Raw genomic sequence first — 18,989 nt, 5'->3', positions numbered from 1 at the left:
GATGGATGGATGGATGGATGGATGGATGGATGGATGGATGGATGGATGGATGGATGGATGGATGGATGGATGGATGGATGGATGGAACTTGTTTTTCTTAGGTTTTTATTTCTGACAGATCCATTTAAGGCAACAGAGGAAGGATAAATGTACGTATAACTAGATTAGGTTTAAGTGAGGGATTGAGAAAGGCCTTTAAATATTTTAAAACATCTGTCCAAGAAAAGCTAGGCTGTATTCTGATTTGTTTATCAAACCTTTACTTGAAAGCACTATGTGCAGCTCTTTAGCACATCTGAGTTGTCACGACACTGGGATAAAAAGCCTGTCAGATATCTCTCTTTGCTCGTCTCAAGTAATTAGTGATATTTCTCTCATCTCCTTCACTCCCTATTGTTTGTCCTCTGCATGCCTTTAACCACGGAAAAAACTCCCATTCCTCCTCCTCCGTTTGATGTGTCTGTCTCCTGCCAACACTGTCACACTGACTTCTCTGTTCTAGTTTTGTCTGCAGCCTTGTATAATGAGCTCTGCTTGGGACAGGACATTCTGCAATTTGGCCTTTGGTTTGGAGGGGTGGGGGGGATCTGAGGCATGAATTAGACAATAAAGGAAGCACAGCATGGAAAGATTACACCAATTTAGGTCTGGAGTCAAAGTTCTACTTTGTAATTTTAAATTTTTATTTTTAAGAGAGGATCTGTCGGCTAGCTTAACAGATTTAAACTTAAAGATGTCTAACTTGTAACTGATCATCAGCTGGATTCAATTTGATGTTAAAGTTTCAAAAAAACTTGAAACTTGCATGGTTTTTGAGACATAAAGAGGAAATATTTTGACAGGATATATTCATGGTTAGATTAAGTCATTGAAAAAATATCAAAATATATCTGTATGTTTAATGTTTTACTTTATGATGTTTCTGTTAGAAAAAAAATTTAGTGGTTCTGAATTCACAAAACAAAACGTCATGTTGTACTACACAGTAACTGCCACAAGGGGTCAGTGTTGATACAGATGTGATTTCTATTTAATATCTAACCTTGTTAGATAACAGTTAGGGATAATATACACACCCACAAATGCTGTATAAAAGCCTTAAAAAGAATATAGCTTTTTTTTTTTCTTTTTTTTTTTTTTTTATAACAGTAGCACATTTCACTGTGGTGTTGATAGTTTGCATAACTCCCTAGAATCAGAATCCCATTTTTTTCTTCTCCACCAGCATTTCCCAAGGTGAGGCAAACAGAGAGATGAACCCTAGATCATTCTTTCCTAGATCATCCAGAGTCATGGGTCTTCCTTTATTGTGGTCTTCCCCTCAGCTTACCTCACAGGTCCTCTATGCGATCCACCTCTTGTGCTGAGGTGACTGTGGAAAAAAGCAGATTTTTCTTATGCGTGGAACGTTTCCCCCCACTTATTTCATTATCATTATTCAAGAGTTTTAGTTAAGTTGATTGGATTCTATGCTGCTTTTAATTTGCTGACTAAAAGTGACTAAAATGCAAATGTTTGATTTCCTTGCAAAGTAAATCAGATTGTTCTTTAAAGCTTATTTCTTTTTAAAATGTCATGATGTGACGCACTCCAGCAAAGTTTCCGAGGCCTTACAAGAGAGAGGCCCACAGCCTCATACAACCTCCTCTTTACTAAACCAAAAAACTTTTTCTCAGTCACAGGCTGTAAACTTGATCAACACACTTATTTTCAACTAAATTCCAACTAGATCTACAAATTTAATTTTGTGATTGCTGGACAAAGAACTTTTTACTCTTTTTTTTTCTGGCTTCCTGCTTAAGGACCTGTTCCCATATATAGATCATTTTAAATAGTTTTTAATGTGAACAAAGATCTCAGTCTTAGCTATAGCCACCTTAAAGTAAACTGAGGAGATTTGTTGTTGTTTCCATTGTTCTTCTTAAGGTGCACATTGAAACAATAAACTGAGTCACTTTTCCACATTTGTTTGAAATCTTTGATTATTGACCGGACAGTAGATCTAGACAGCTTAGGTGAGAATCTATTGATTTTGTTGTTATTTTACATCTGCTTTAACTAAATGGTGTATTCACTTGTTTTTTCTTTCTTTTTTGTAAGAACAGCTAAGAAAAAAAGACATCTGGCTAAGAATTGCAATTACAGCACTGATTATACACACAAACATGCTTATAGGAAGAGCTATTTTGCTATTGATTTTCCAGACTTAGAAAGCCCAACACACATCTGTCTTACTTTAATGGGATGCTGTCCTGTGTTTCCTAATCTGAAGCCTATAGATTAGAGAATAAACCCTTGTTTCATATCATTTATATTTTAAAAGAAAATTATCCATTGCTAATCAATCATTTTGATCTTGAACAACACCAAAAGCAAAATATTAATAATTAAAAATATGGTTTATATCCATACCAATTACTAATTGTGGTATCAGTATTTCTACCATAAACAAATGAGCTCAAACCTAATATGGAAATTTGAATAAATACCAGAAACTTTGCAAAAGCTGTTCTAAGTTTGTTATGTCCATCGCAGGTGTTTTTTTAAAGGCATTCAAATGTTAATTTCATTTCAAAGAACAGCATGGCCTTCCTGCTGTTTTACACACGTACATGCATTTACATCATGTGAGCTTGTTTATTTAAACTCAAGCCATGAATGGACCCAGTAACATTTTTTCAGAAAAACAAACACGTCTTTAACTCTGCTTTCCCAGACACAGTGTCATTTAAAAGCACCCTGGCCTATGTCTCTTTAATGTGGTCTCTATTTCAGATGTAAATCTGCGTGAGAACTAACCTGTAAAAAGGACAATAGAGCGAGTTGTGTTAGAAATCAATGGGACTCTCTTTGTGATTTTGTTTGCTCAGTAATAGAAGTCAGCTCCACTTATAATCAGCTGTGCACATAGGAGCATAAACAGCTCAGAAAAGTTCTGGATGTGGTACCATTAAAGTCAGTGTTATTGTATGCTGGATTCAACCAGTTGAGTTGGCTTCTATTGTACGCGCAGAGTTGGCAATATTTGCCAGTGAAACTAAGGACGTGTTACAATGCAACTATCCTATGTCATTTCATCAGAGCTTTGTCTAAACCTGCAAGCAGTGTGTTTCATTTTAGAGTAGGTTTGCTTGCTTCATAGATTCAATGAGCCTTAAGTATAATAGTCTTTCATTAAAAGCTTGGAGGCAAACATACATAATGAATGAAGGTAATAGGGACACTACCAGCTGGTCTAATATGTGCTTTTTTCTCTTCCTTTTTGTTTGCTGTCATGTGGATTTCAACCTTCTCCTTTCTGTTCCGCAATAAAGGTAAGGCATTTTCCTTTCATTTGTGATTCACTCAAAACCTCATTTAGTACCAAAAAATCCTTTATTTAATAACTCAAATGTAATATTTTATTTTACTTTACATGCTGTAAGACTGAAATCAGGTCCAAGATGGCCATTAATGTTCTGTTTTTAAAACTTTTTTTATTGTCTGTTTTGATAAGGACAGGCATGTCTTTGTACCCTGCCTGAGGTAAACAAAAAGTGTTCTTATGACAGTAAGTCAACATAACGGGCCAACATCCCGGTGCTCTCCAGACTGAAAACTACAATAATTAGTCTTTGGAGTAAGGGATCAATTTTAGGACTCCATAGCTATCTCTTTGTCAATCAAAACCCTTTCTGGGAACCATGAGTCCATATTTAAACTATTTCTGAAGCACCTGAACCAAATGTTACAGTCAGACATTTATTTATTTCTATAACATCCTCATAGGAGGTTGTACATTAGTATTTCACTTAGGGAGACTGTTAATACTTGCGTTTTGCTTATGATCTTCCCCACAGTATTTCTCTATTTCTTTTGTTGGCACAGCTTTTTTAATGTTTATAGCTAAAAAGCTTTCATATACACTACTTTTCAGTAGTGTTTATAAAAGTTTTTCACTAGTGTGTATGAAAGCTTTTTAGTAGTATGTATGAAAGCTTTTTAGTAGTATGTACGTCACCAATCTGACGAAAAATTGATTGACGCTTTACTAGCCATTAAAGATTAAAGATTAGATATTTATCTTACACATCAAAAAATAAATATAGATATATTTCAAAAATGTTTGACATTTTAAATTAAAATTAAGTTAAAAAAAAAAAAAATTTTAATGTCTGAATCAGTGTCATTGGGTGTGGGGCGGGGCCCTAGCGCCCTCTAGCGGCCAGCCACCACTGCTCTTTAGCCTGACCACCCCACTATGGGGCTTAAAGGGTGATGCTTTTTTTTCCTCCTTCTCTAAAAGAGACTCAGAAATAATTATGTATCTTTTTGCCCTCAATCCTGGGTTGGAGGGTGCTCTAATGTTTATTAAAAATGTTTTACGGCACTTAAATGCAGAAAAAGCCACTAAAAAACATTTTAACCCTGACTGATTCTTCCTGAACAATTCTTCAGGTTTGTTCCTGGTCCACCCTGGATAGCTGGAATCTTTGGAAACTAAAGAGTTGTATCTTTTCAACAACCTATCACACATCTTTTTCCAGTGTTGTCAGATGTGTCACATAAAAGTTGTGGTCACTTTTCCAGCCTCCAAGCTCCACTCTAGGCTTTGTTTACTTTGTAAACATCCCTGAACACAGTTGAGGATATACAGGGTAAATGTGATGATCAAAAGGTCTGTCATATGCAGAAATAGTCATATGGGGGAAACCATATTTTTTTCACTGTAATAGATTCCCATTTACAGTATCTGGCGCAAACCACATTTGGCAAAGTTTTGGTAAATGTAATTATTTGTACCAAAATAAATACTCCACCTGGAACATGACCTAAAAAAAACAATATTGATTGAATGTTATTCAACTGATTCAGTCAATGTTTGCTGCAGCTATAAAAAAGATGTTGATAAAAGTTTTTTTTTTACTTTATCTCATTTCTTTAATGTAAATTCATAACTTTTTTCCTATTTAGAAAAAAAAAACCATCAGATGTAGGGGTGTGAGAAAAAAACATTTTAGCTATATATCTTGATATTTGGCTGCCCGATATAACATCGATCTTTCACTTACTGTTATTGATTTTTAAAAACAAAACATATTTACCTAAAGCAATGAGGGGAAATTGGCTACCTCTGCACTGCCACTCTGGCAAAAAGCGCTGTGGAGCTCTTTTGCTGTGTGGCGCAGCACCATTTCTGTAGTCGAGGCAGTCACAATGGAAGAAGTGGACTGACTCAAATCCCAAACAACATGGATACCAAAATAACTAAATAATCAATATCTTCTGATGAACATTTACAACACTTGCTTTTTATCTATTCATTTCATTTTGGATAGCTGGGAAAAATATTGCAATATATAGTGGTATTGTAATATCGTTATATTATCATATTGCAACACCCATGCCAATATTCACCCCTAGTCTAATGAGGCTAAACTTTTTTATTTTCTTTTTCGAATCCCCAAAAAAATCAGATAAACGGGTGTGATTGTGATTCCTTGTTTACCACAATCGTTTTTCCTTCATACTTTTTTTTTGCCTTACCTTTACATTGGTACCAACAGAGGTGGGTAGAGTACCTTAAAATTGTACTAAGGTACGTAAGAGTAGCACTACTTCAAAAATTTTTTTATCCAAATAAAAATAAAAAGTGGTCATCCAAGAAGTTAATCAAGTAAAAGTAAAAAAGTATTCGGTAAAAAAGGCTACTCAAGCATTGCGTAATTTTTGGATACTAACATCTCAGTTAATGTTTAGAAATGATGCTGACCAACATGCATTTTAAGACTCAAATGCATAAAAAAAATCATAAATATACAACAACAAATTCATGCAGAAGAATTACTGTAGAGAATATTTTTTTCCACATAAAATATAAAACCAGTCTTTACAGTTAGAGCTGTATATATGTTGGGACAGAGTAATAAACTTCCACTGTTAATATCTACTGTTTCTTTACCCAAGTAGGAGTAGCGATACTTTTCACAAAATATTACAAGTACTGTAAAAGTACGAAGTATTGTGCAGTAAAAAAAAAAAATTGTGTTACTCAAGGAAATTTAACTGAGTACACCTCTGTGTATCAAAGATTTGTATTTAGACCTGATAATGATTGAGCTATCCTGATTGATTGTAGTTGTGTATTTTCAGTTAGAAATAGCTTCTGACACTGTCTGGGCTTAACAGCTACCTGGCACCTTTGTTTTTAAGCCAGCAGCGTGACACTATCAGCACGTAAACTCTTCCTGACCCTGACACTCTGCTCTGCATGTCTGTAAACTCTTGGTCTGTCAAACAAGAACCCATTGTAGGCAGCTATTCCCACAGAGACAATTATGTAAATAGTTGGGAAAGTAGATGGGAAAAGAAAAGCTGCAGTCATTCAATACAGTCGTCTAAGGGCCCCTGTAAAAGATCCCAGGCTTCTGAAACATAAAAATACAGACAGAATGATCAGTCCTCCCCAAAAATGTTAGAGCATTACTGAAATATATTTTGTGCAATTCAGAAGAAAAACAAACACATTTATTGAGGATATTTAAAAATATGCATTTACCTGGTTGTATAACTTAGAAAATCCTTAAAACTAAATTTCCGATGTAGGGAGCAGTGGGGTAATGGTTAATGTGAGAATAATCACAGCTTTAGTTTGCACAGTTTGCTTTTATACAAATATATTCAGGTCAGGCCAAGCAATATTAGGCAGTCCTCATGAATCATTTAAGAGGCATTTTTGCTCCAGTAACCGGCTAAATGAGAAGAAAAACCCCTGGAAAAAACTGTCTTGTGGGGTTTCTGTTGTTACTTTTGTGTTTAAATGTAGTCAACTCTTCATAGTATTCTATCTTTTTATACAAGGGTCCTACATTACTTCTCCTCCTTTTTTTATTTTTCTAAAAAGCACTGCTATCCATTAACATCCCAAACAAACTGCTTCACAGTCTGGATAAACTGTGCAGAGACCAGCAGTTGTAATCTCCCAAATGCTCCAGGGTCCACTTTAGGATCCCAGGTTGATCCACTCCAGAACCCAGACTCTGACAAAGTTAAAAGTGTTTCAAAGCTTTGGTGTGGAAGTGCTGTAATTCCTTGTTTGTCTTGTCTTTAGTAGCGGCTTATAAGCGATCCATGTTTTGGCTTGGTGAAACTTTCTGCCACATCTGTCAGATTTAGTCTTAAGATTGGACTTGGCTGCTCTAAAATATGTTGTTCTCTTTTGTTTAACTGGATGCCTGAAGTGTCCTTATCAATTTGAGGTGTTTGGATCGAGCCATAGCATGCAACCAGTCAAAGCAGTAATGATGCACAGTAACATAGAATAAACATGTAAATTCAGGTCATTTTGCTTCATGTAGAATAACTTGGCCCTGCCAGGCCTTTACTGTACATGCTTACAGATCAAGTTGTCATTTGGAATAAAACACTCTCAGTTTGGTTACAGTTTACTGTAAATAATTTTGATTTCGCCTATTAGAATATTCCGACTGGCATGTTTGCATGAGGCATTTTACTCTGGTCATCTGATCAGTCTGATCAATTATTTCCGTAAAAATGTAGCAAATGTTAAAACAACAACAACAACAAAATTCTGTAACTACTTATTTCTTGTTTATCAGGTTTACATGTGTTCATAGCCAGAACATATATATTCCAATCTTAGTTTTTAGATAACTTATCAACCTTGTTGCTTTTATTTAACTGATTTAGCTTTTTTATGTCTTCTTAGAACAACAGCAACATATCAACATGACTTCTGGGTGTCATGTGACCTAAGCAGCAGAAAAATGAAGTACAGAACGTTTCTTATTTCCTCTGCTTCTCTCCATGAGGCTCTGGGGGCAAGCTTTGCTGATGCATAACTTTAATGGATCTTCTGAATGCTTTCGGCAGAAGCCGAGGCAAAGAGCCGAGCTACTGTTAGAGACTCACAGAAACACTGCTATGTTCTCCCGCTGGAGGTTTTATGGGCTGAGGTAATGACAGAAACTCCACACAGACAGCAGTGTTATGGTTCCCTTTGCGCGTAGTAGGAACAACCATCACAGTGAACAATTGAGCAGCCAGCGAAGGAAGGAAACCTAAGGAGCATGGGAAAGGAAGCTTTTTGATTAGTTACAATCAAAAGATATATGTAGGTAATGAAGTGTGCAAATGATGATTGAGAGGTTATAATTTCTGCTTGTTTTTGGTTGGTTATTATTACAAACAGCTTTTTATGTTTTTACAGCTTAAACTCATACACCATATACATGTACAAATATAAATACAACTATAGACACTTGATGAGAAACCTGGGGAACACCTGCCAAAAACAATAGTACCTCAAAACAGTAGCAAAATTTTTCAAATTAATAATTGAACATCATTGATCTCACAATGGAGAAATTCACTTCTGCCTCTTAACCCAACCCCCTTGTGGAGCAGTGGGCTGCCACTGTGTGGCGCCTGAGGAGCAATCAAGGGTTAGGGTTTTGCTCAGGCACCCATAGTGCAGGATGTCAGGACCAAACCAGGTACATGCAACCTTCTCTAAGCACAAGCACGCTGCTCTAACCACTAGGCCAATACTCCACTTGCTTCTAATTGATTATGAATGAAAAGGGAAAGTCTTTATTTGACTTTGAAGATGTTTCATTGAAGTGATTTTAATTTTTTTCACCACCTCAGTTATAGTTACATACCCATAATTAACTTATCAAATTTATGCACGCAAAAACAAAAAAAGAAGATCATGTTAGCTTTTTCCTACAACCAACAGCCATTAAAATCCTGACAAACACTGGTTTGATGCCCCATTTTTAAAACTTCTACTTTAGTTTGCTTCATTTTTTCTTTCCTGATGGAATGGTTTCATGTCCAGTATCTTAATATTCTGTCAGCAGAACTATAATTTCTCTGAGATTTAAATCGTCTGCTAAAACATCACCTGTTAAGCTGAGCTCTTTTTTGAAATTCTGTCAAATATAAAAAGAAATGAATTAATCAGAAGTGAAATAACTGGAAATGTTGCATTAAAATTGATTATAAGTTGCATGTTTGTGGAAACAGTCTTAGCTGAATTGTTTGATGTCAGAAGAAGAGCCTCATAATGACTCCTCTAAGCTGCTGATGCACATTGTTTTTCTTTGTTGGACTATGCTCTGCCTTCCTGACCCTCTTCCTCAGACCCTTGTGTGATTGGCTGTCAGACACCCTTTACAACCTATTTACATGTGCTGCTCAAAGGCTGTCACTCCCATTCCTTTCTTGCCCAGGGAGGCAAACTAAAGTAGATCAAATCTAAAATCAGGACTTGGACTCAGACCGGATCAGGAGCCACTTTAAGTGGCTTCTGGGGACCCTTTTTAGGAATCTGATTACTGCTGCAGATAATTCATTTAATCTCTGAGCCTGTTATTGCTTATTTGAGCTGTTGGGCAAAAACAAGACAATTCCTACTTGTGGAGGCGCTCACATTAACTCCATTCCAGATAAACAGATTATCTTCTGCATGTTTTGTAAATTTCCCAAAAGTTTAGTCTGTTGTTCACAGCCCCATAGCATGCTCTCTCCCTCCCTCCTAGTTGCACACACTCAAGAGTCACAAGAGGTGACTGTTGGATGTGTAGAACTTTGCAAAAAGTGGATCCTGTATACCTTGATGACACTTATAGATTCGCCTTTTTGGATTTTCTATAGAACTCTTTTCAAGTACTCTTGTGCTGGGAGCAAGAGGAGCTTTCCTGCCATTCAGGATACACACCCACAGCATTCCCGGACATCATGCCTGTGGGCTCTCACTGTGGGAAACGCTGAGGGGGAGTGATCAGCAACCGGGTCTCAGTGGATCCTCTCTTTTAGCAGTAGGAAATAGTTTAACAGAGGACTGGATATCAACATAGGACACCACCCATGAGGACTTTAAGTAGAGGGGAATACCTGCAAGAGGATCTTGAAGTGAAGTTTAAGATAAACTCTTATTGAGAACTTGGCTTGGCTTTTATCTGATCTGATAAAATACATTCAAGTGGAGCTGCTTTCAATCTAACTCGTTTGCTTCAAGAGTGACAGCATGGCTGGAGTCATCAGGAAGGGATCTGGGAGACCCTCATACTACTACAGATTCCTTGGCAAATCCCGACTGCAGCGTCAGCGAAGCCGGTCCCGCAGTCGCACCAGACCCTCTACCAACAGGGGTAATATTTCCTACAGCTGCTTAAAAAGCCAGTGAGGAAATGTTTCAGCCTCACCTACAGCTGTGGAAAACTACACAACACTGCTTCTGTTTGTGTTTTCTGGTAGTGTCTATGTTCCTGAATCACATTAGGAAGTTTGTTTGTCATGGTGTTTGGAGACAGTATGTACTGTATACTATTTAAAAGCACTGTACATGTAGGTAAACTGAGACTTCTCCTTTTCTGAAATGTACATTCTGTTCAAACAGAAACTTTTTTTTATGGCTTTGGTGTCATTATTTTTAGTCCATGGTAACCCTGCTTTGTTGATGTGTGACTGTGAGTTCTGGTGAGCGATAGCAGTTTGGTGTCACTATTCACAAAGTGATGATGTTCTCACATTGCCCTGTCACTTCTTGACAGCTCTCAGTTAGCAGCGTTCCATCCAGTTTGGGCACTTTTCTGTGAAGTATTTCAGCAGGAAAGTCCGTTTCTGCTCTGTAAAAGTACTGCTCTTCTTAGTTTGCTTCAATCTGTTTGTGCAATGCTATGTTTTCCTTCCTTTCAGTGCTCCAGGCTGTGTTTGAACCACTAGATTACAGAGATATGTCTACCCCCAAGGCTTTGTTAAAATACTTTTGTGGAAGCAGTATCTCTGAATCTTGAACCTATTGATTTTTTTTTTTCCAAGTAAGCTGCTATAACTTGCCGACAAGGGGATTATGCAGACAGGACTATTTATTTTTTTGTTTTTTCTCTGGATGTGATTCAAGTTTTTAACTTTCAAACAAATCAGGAAGACATGAGACTAATTTCCCCCTTCAGATCAAACTGAATAATAAGTTAATCAAATTTTACCCAAAGACAGTTTTTGACTAGGAGTCGGTCAAGCATATAAACTGATTAAAAAAGCAATCTTTATTCTTTTTTATACTAAGTTTAATAATAAAACTTAATATTAAAAAAACAAAAGATAATAATAAGAATAAATCCATATTTTTGGAAAAGTTGGTATGCAAAATGGAAAAAACTCTTCATAACTCTTCATTTACAAGAATCTCTGTTCACTGCACAATAATCCAAATTAGTTTAGTAAGTCTTATAATTTTTAGTGTATAAACGATTCCCATTCACATTTACCCCATGAAAAAGCAGCTGAAGACCTACTTCCTTTCTTCCTTCAATGTGTTTCTCAGAGTATCAAGCTTAACACATCATAATCTAGAGTCTTATAGAACACTTGCTAATTTATATTTACTTATATAAGCACTTGCTTATGTTATCAAAACCTCTTAGACAAAAAAAAGACTAAGTACTGCATAATTTTAACATTGTCCTAAAAAGGATATTAAAAAAGCAATTCTGAGCTTAAAAACATGCGAAACAAATCAGAAGTCTTTGTATCAAGGCTTGACTTCATCAAAGTGAAACTATGGCTGCACTTCTGCAGTCAGAGACGCACAAAGTCAGGCCCGGCCATGAGAAGGAAAACAGAATGTGGTCGTTTCTGTTTTGAGCGTCTTCACTCTGATCAAAGAGGTGCTTTGAAGTCTACCCTCTCTATAATTCACTTGTCTAAAGAGCATGCACGTGCACATGTGCGTTTGAGCTTGGACACACACTCACCAAGGCACACTGCAGGCTCCCCTCAGGAAAATTTCAACACAGTGGATGCGCGTTAACAGTAACACACATTAGAGCAGATTGTATCCAGATGAAGAAGACCTTCTTCTTGAAAGAATTGGTGGTACTGGAAAAAAAAAAAAAATTATTGTCTTTCCAGACTTCCTTGTAATTTCATGTAATCTCACCAAAACTATAAAAAGTTAATTTATATGCTTCCACTTTGTACTGGTCTATTACTTATAATCTAACAAAATGCTTTGAGGTTTATTGCACCAAACTTCAAGAAAAAGAAGTCGTTATGAACAGTTTTGTAAGGCCACTTACATAATCTTACATTTTCTCTTTAAAATTATGTCAGAAGCAGAGAAGAAATATGCAAATATGTGTAAAATTGTGCAATTAACGTTTCTTACATCTAAAATAGATTAAATGCTCAATCTAAAACTAAAATAATTTTAGCTAAGACACTTGTGCAGGTGCAAGCATTGGAGTCTTGGAGAACTGCTTTTAAGTTGTCAGTCACTATTAGGGCGATTTTGCCAAAAAAAAAAAAGAAAAAAGAGCAATATATTTGAACCAAAATTATGATTGTGATTTTGTTTTCCTCTCAGCTATCCACAAGGATATGGTATATTTTCATCTTGAATGGTAGAATCTGTTGTGTTGGGACTTTAGTTTTGCCTGAAAAAATGTTCGCTTTTGGATTGGATGCATGGATCTGCATGCTAGCTGCAATTCTTACTGCCCTATTCTTGTTAAATCTAACAAGACCAAAAGTAGGGCACCTGTTTTTTTTATTTTTTTTTTTAGAAATTGCAATTATATTGCATATGCAGTTAATTGTTGATCCCTAGTCAGTGTTGCTATATCAGTCGCCTCTGGTGATGTTTCATGGCACGTATCAGCTTGTGTTGATGAAATGAAGAACATCATTATTTAAATTTTAACAAGCAAATATAACTGAGTAAAAGCCAGTTGAGTGAAAATTAATTTTGTCATTTGGTTTGCTTGGTGTGATGGGAAACGTGGTACTGCAGCTGTTCCTCTGAAATGCCGTTGGCATATTCTCTAAGATACATTAGGTCAGTGGACTTTATCTGAGAAAGCCCAGAAATTGGCAAATGTTTTTACAGTATTGTATATATTTAATACCTAATTGTTGTATAAAGTGAGAATATGCTATCTTTGTATTAGCTTTATTTGGTGTTCTACAATATAAGATTAACAAAAGAAATATATGTGATAAACAAAGCTATTACAGCATAAATTCCCTTCTAACTTTCCTGTATTATCTAAGTTGTTGTTGAAATATTTATGCGTGGGAAAGAAATTAGAGCTTTTCTCTCCAGCAACGACATTTTCCATTTGCCTAAAGCAAATTGTTAATACAGAGGCAATAGTGATCAGGGAAATATCGAAATACACCATATCCTTGGATATGTTTTCCTGTCTTCAGAAAGCTATTGCAGTTTCCATTGAAAGCTATGCTGCCTGTTTCACAGATCCAGTTACATGAGGTCATGTGTTATTGTTTTCATTCCATGTACATACACGTTCATTGTTATCTGTGAATGGAAGAGCTTGAGTGCTTTTGCCTCACCCCTGAACATCACTGCAGATCTGTTTCCTCTTCTTTGCCATGGATGGTGACACTGACATGCAAAAACCCACTTATCTCAAAAAGAGTGAATAGCAGACACACAGGAGGAAAAGTACAGCTGTGTTTTCTGATCCCACATTTTGATCTTTTGGTCTCAATTGTTGTTGCAAACAGAACATTGGATTTGAGCTTTTACTGGAACAATGTCAAAACAGTATAATGTAGATATTTGATAAGTTCGGGAAGTCTTTGTAAAATTCTGACTGATAAATGACCCCCTAGAGATTCCACCAATCAGAACTGTCTGTTACGCTATAGAATAAATTACCTTCTTTTTCTCCTACACTCTCAGTTTTCGTTCCATTTTTTCTTTAATTTGACAGGTGTCAAAATATCTTCACAATATGGTAATTGTATAAAACTTATGTCAGTATCAAACTGTAGTTAAAAGCAGTTTGTTTGATCTAACAACCATCCATTTTAGAAATTAGGCTCCAAAGAACACCTATGTTTTGATGGCATATTTGAGATAATACAGTCATGTCTGTATTGACATAGCTTGAACATCTCTTGTTGTTTAGCTTTAAATGGGTGCAGACAACATTTTCTCTATACCATTTGATATCTTTTCAATTTTTTACTTGCTTGGGTATAAAATTGACTGTTAAGTTTTATGCTGATCATGTTAATCATAAATTCACCAGAGGGAAGTCTTAAACCCTTCCTAAATAAAAAACTGCATAATGTTTTAGGCGGTAAATATTAGCTTTATTTAGGTCTTAAATATATTATTAGTATTATTTTTAAAGTTAATGGCTCAGTATTGATTTCAAAAAATTTTTAAGGCCCAACAAGAAAGCCAGATACAAACATCAATATTTGAAAAAAGTGTTAACACATTCTTGAGGTGAGTTTTGGCTTTTTGCGAAAAAGGGTCGATTTGCAAAACAGGAGATGGAAAAACATTTTTTTAATTAGCTCTGACATAGTAAACTTTACCTTACACAACTGATCACCTGCTTCCAATGTCAGCATCTTCCCGTATATTCCGATTATGTGCTTAATCACGTCCGAAAGTAACAACGGCATTACGAACTGACATTTTAACGTAGAAACAAAATAGCAACACATTCATTAAGCTTTCCTCCATAACCGATCTTTGAGCTGTGTCACTACCCGATTCGTCCCAGAAGCACGATCCGTTCTGCGATATATACATCTGGGTTGTCCTCGATTTTATTTTGTTAAAGAGACTTAAATTAGTTTTCCCTCCCCAAAAATAGTAAACGTACTAAAATATAATGTGTTAAAAGTTAGTAATATATTTCCTAAGCAAATAAATGCCTTAAAATCCTTTCTGTTTTATCATTGTCTCTGCCCGATCTTCACCGGAAATGGAATCCAACGCTACTTCCGGTGGCTAATTTTTTCGGCTTTGGATTTAAACATAAAATCTAGTCTTTTTGAGTTTATATTTTCCTTTTAATCTCATGCTATATAGTGCGTAATCTAAAGAAAGAAACAACTAAAATGCAGATAAACATAGTTTAATCATCAGAGATGCTCTGAGCATCTCTGATGATGATGTAGGGGAGAGGCAGTTTAACTAAGAAAATGTAAAAAGCATAAAATGTGTGTATTAAGCTGTGTATTAGTATTCTTTGGTGAGTTAAGGACAGAAAAAAGTAGTAGTAGTTTCAGTACCATAATGACATTATCTATGGACACCCGGATGTACATCTGTCCGCGCATGCGCAGGACGGATCGTGCTTCCGAGACGGATCGGCTACAGACAGTCTGTACTAGAGTGCAACCTCTACTTCCTGTTGCTTTGTTGACGGTACTAATGGCTACTAATGGCTGTTCTTGTCTGGCCTTGAAATTCGAAAACCTTCAAATCCTTCTGTGTCACAACAATGCGTTTAGGTATTAAAAACAAGGTATGTTTTGATTTTACATGAATAGGTACACTATAGTACTGACAGAATTATTTTGTCTGCCCTATGAAAGTACCAAAACGCTCCCAGTTAATATTAGTTGTAGTCCCCTTAACTAATAAGAACAAGTGTAACACATTTTGTGCCACTAGTCCCACCCACTTTTCTCATTTCCTCATTGACTAATTGTAATTTACTTAATTTAATCCAAAGTGTAGATAATGTAGAGCATACCATATGCAGAGGTATAGGCTTCTCAGTTTCAGATCCTAACTTTGAGACCATTTGTTTCATGTTGTGCCCACTTCTCATCTCTACGTGCTACTTATAAAAAACACAATGTAAAAAAAAACAAAACTGTTAAATGACGTAGGCAGAGGTTATGATGAAGCACACTGTTAGTTACAGTAAGCCTTGAAATATTATTTTGACTTCTTAAATAAAATCAAAGAATTCAAGGCGAGCAGCCTACATTACTTAAATACTTACAGACATGTTTAAAAGTGCTTGTGTCCCTTAGCATAATGTGCAATGCAATCAGTGACAATTATGTCTCAGTTTGCTGAAGCAAGAGTTTAAAATACATTTAAATTAGGTTTTATTATTAAATTTAAGATCTTCTCCAAAGGAAGACATCAGGAATAAAAAAGAAAATTGCAGCTATAGTGAAGACGATGAGGTATGGCAATGTGAAACAGTTACAATCCATGGCTGTTTAAAGTTCAAGCTGGAGCACAAGCTATAATCACACAAAGTCAAAACTCCCATGACCCAATATAAATATCACAACAAAATGTTTTCGCCAGCAGCTTAAAAATAAAAGATCTGATCTCTCAGTAACAGTTCAATAATGCATCACTGTGGAGAGTTATTATGCATAATTATATCCTCAATGGGTCATTACCAAGAACCACTTATGATCAATGTTACTGCGCCATGCTTTGTTCTGTCTGGCGGTGTGTTTAGACTTTCTGTCAAGTGTGTCTGGAATTGTGTGAGGGTGTTTATTTTTTGGCTGATGGGAAAAATGGACACAATTCAAGCTGATAGATGGAGAGCACGGTGAGAACATCACAGATAATCACTGTGACTCATACAACATTCACACCCATGCACATAAAGGAAGGAAACAGATCAGCAGTCTTGGTTGGAGTCCCTTTAGCCCTAATCTGTTTTAAACATAAATAAAAATGGAGACAAAATGAGAGACTCATTCTAAGTGCTTCTGTGTTCAGATCTTAACAGCAACACTGGTTGAAAAACTTTGTTTTGTAGATTTGTTATAAAACATCCTATCTAATATTAAGCACAATTAGGTAAAACGAAGACCTCAAAAATTAACAAGCAAATGGGCTTGTTTGAAGGCTAAGGATATTTTTTATTTGATTTCCAGCTGTGCATAAGTATATTAAAACAAATAGAAGAATAGGTCACATTTTTAATGAAAAGGACAAGTATTGGTTAGTTCAGCTGTGAAGGGGCTGAAGTGAGACCACCAGAATTTAGTCATCATCTCAGTGAAGCAGGGATTACTCTCTGATCTCACTCTCATTTCTGAAATCTGCACCCTTGCCTGCACTCTTTCCCTTTGGCATGAATCATCCAGAAGGGCCAGATGACACAGTCTGTCTGAGCACCCAAAAGAGTCCAATAACAGAAGGACAGGTGCAGGATAATCTCCCTAATCCATAGAAATCCTACATGGATTACATTCCAGAGCCCAAGAACAATTTTGGAGAAATAGCTGTAGAACTGCAGGAATGCCGCTATAGCTCATTATTCCTTTATCCCTATGTTGAAGTGCATTTCAACATATAGCAGACTGCTGACATTACAACACTACTACCGATAGTTTGCTATTAAAATCATACAATATGTATAAAAAGGATGCTTTCTCAGACTATGTATTTCTCCTTCAAAATCACACTCATTGTATTTTTGACATTGGCTGACCATCCCAAGCCAGTAGAATCTAACAGATTAGGGAATGGAGGTTATAAAACCCCATCCCACAATTCACAGTTAACAATCTACAGCGTTGTCCTTAAAGTTTAGATTCCCCTCAGTTTATTTATATAGGTCCACCTATCTAGCCTCAGAGATTGAGACATATATATATACACATATATATATATATATATATATGTATATGTATATAAAGTTTAACAGAGGATAACACATCTAAAGCTCTTTTGTTTATTGGTTCAGTTCAAGTTAACCTTACGCTTCAAGGTTTGTCTCGATTGTCTCGAGATCTGAGTTTTCAGTCTCACAACAAATCCATCTTAAAAGACTCTGGCTAATACATCGGTCTCTGATAAATCATCGGGTTGGACCAATGGCATGCCAGCAGTGTTTTTTGGGGCGGTGCTTTACAAACATGGCTACGCTGGAGGATACACCTGTTGATACTGCAATTGATTTGGTTTTAGCTAAAATTACAATTTTTCTCATTTAAAAAAGGAGCAAAGAGAAGCACTTTTTGCACTTGTAGGTGGGAAAGATGTCTTTGCTTTAATTTTGACAGGATTTGGAAAAAGTTTTATGCATCAGCTTTCTCCACTACTGTAGTTTTGAAAACACTCAAGAAGCTGCAGACAAATCCTATTTCAATGCTACGATTGACTGAAAGCGTACTCTGGAAGGCGGATACTAGATGGCATGTCACCCAATCAGCTCAAAGTATTGTCCTAAACGCCCCTCCTTTTTTTCACGGACAGACTGAAAAGCAGTCATCCCAGATTGATAACGTAGAACTCAGTTCAACACATATTAATCTGGCTGCTGCCAGGTTAAGCTCAAGTATCCACACTGTTTAGATTAGAGTTTTTCTTATTTAATTAAATGTTTAATGCTGATCAATTTTAATCTTATACTACTGTGTTTTTAACTAGTTTCATTTGATGTGTTTATATATTCTGAGAATAACCAAAATACATGGAAGAGCACTCTGACTCATGGTGCAGTTTTATAATGGGCTATGGATTTCCAGAAAAGCAATGCGTTGGTGGAAGTCAGATGCAGTAAAAATAATAGTCTGCTTGAGTCTTCTTAACGTTTTTAAAGGGCTTTTTTAACCAATAAGGCACAAAGTTTTGTTTCAGTTCTTTTATGCTGGAGTACTGTAAATGCTTTGCTGTTGGGAGGATTTCCTCCACAGTTTCAGTCATCTAGTGCCCAGCTGGGGTAACAGGAAGGTTGCATGCATGTAGCAGCAGTTCTTCAGGTGGAAAAAAAAGGAGCAATACATGCCAAAAAATGAGAAGCATAAGAGGCATTATGCTAAGAGATAGTGTGGAACATTGGGGAAAGTATAGTGAGAATATCATGAAAACACTATGTAGAGATGTTCCTTTCTAGCTTTTTCAGGCCGATACTGAGTTCTGATTTTCTATTAGATCAGACCTACTGACTGCGTATTTTACTGAGTCGAGTTATTTTTGTTTCTTTTGAATCTGAGGCATGAAGAAATAAAAGTGCAACACGTTCTTTGATAGAGGAAGTACTTATTAATCAAATTGAAAATAAATATATTACAAGCTTACACTCAGTTACGCATCAATGCTTATCTTTCTAGCTTTTATCTGTTTATATTACATTTTGCAGAGCAAATCAAAGCAAGAGCTGTGGATGGATGTTTTTTTTTTTTTTTTTTTGAAAGAATCCATAGCCTAATTAACATATACTACT

The 18,989-nt window shown here is 36.1% G+C and overlaps 1 protein-coding gene across 10 annotated transcripts in view; it reads left to right on the top strand.

Moving 5' to 3' along the window:
* Positions 1–18,989, top strand: part of dab2ip (DAB2 interacting protein) — a 199,028-nt gene that overhangs the window by 64,105 nt on the left and 115,934 nt on the right. The window contains exon 1 of one of the 10 annotated variants that reach the window (XM_015384536.1): positions 9,562–10,157. The exons of 8 other annotated variants lie outside the window; for them this stretch is intronic. In XM_015384536.1, the coding sequence (XP_015240022.1) occupies positions 10,034–10,157 (124 nt within the window). In that variant the 5' untranslated portion in view covers positions 9,562–10,033. Of the gene's footprint in view, positions 1–9,561; positions 10,158–18,989 lie in introns of those variants that run through there. One more of the 10 variants, XM_015384537.1, reaches the window with a different exon arrangement.

The sequence above is a fragment of the Cyprinodon variegatus genome, unplaced genomic scaffold (genome assembly GCF_000732505.1).
Source record: "Cyprinodon variegatus isolate N-32 unplaced genomic scaffold, C_variegatus-1.0 Scaffold315, whole genome shotgun sequence".
Classification (NCBI taxonomy): Eukaryota; Metazoa; Chordata; class Actinopteri; order Cyprinodontiformes; family Cyprinodontidae; genus Cyprinodon; species Cyprinodon variegatus.
Note: the sequence above shows the minus strand (reverse complement) of the source record. Positions and strands in the feature narration are given on the sequence as shown.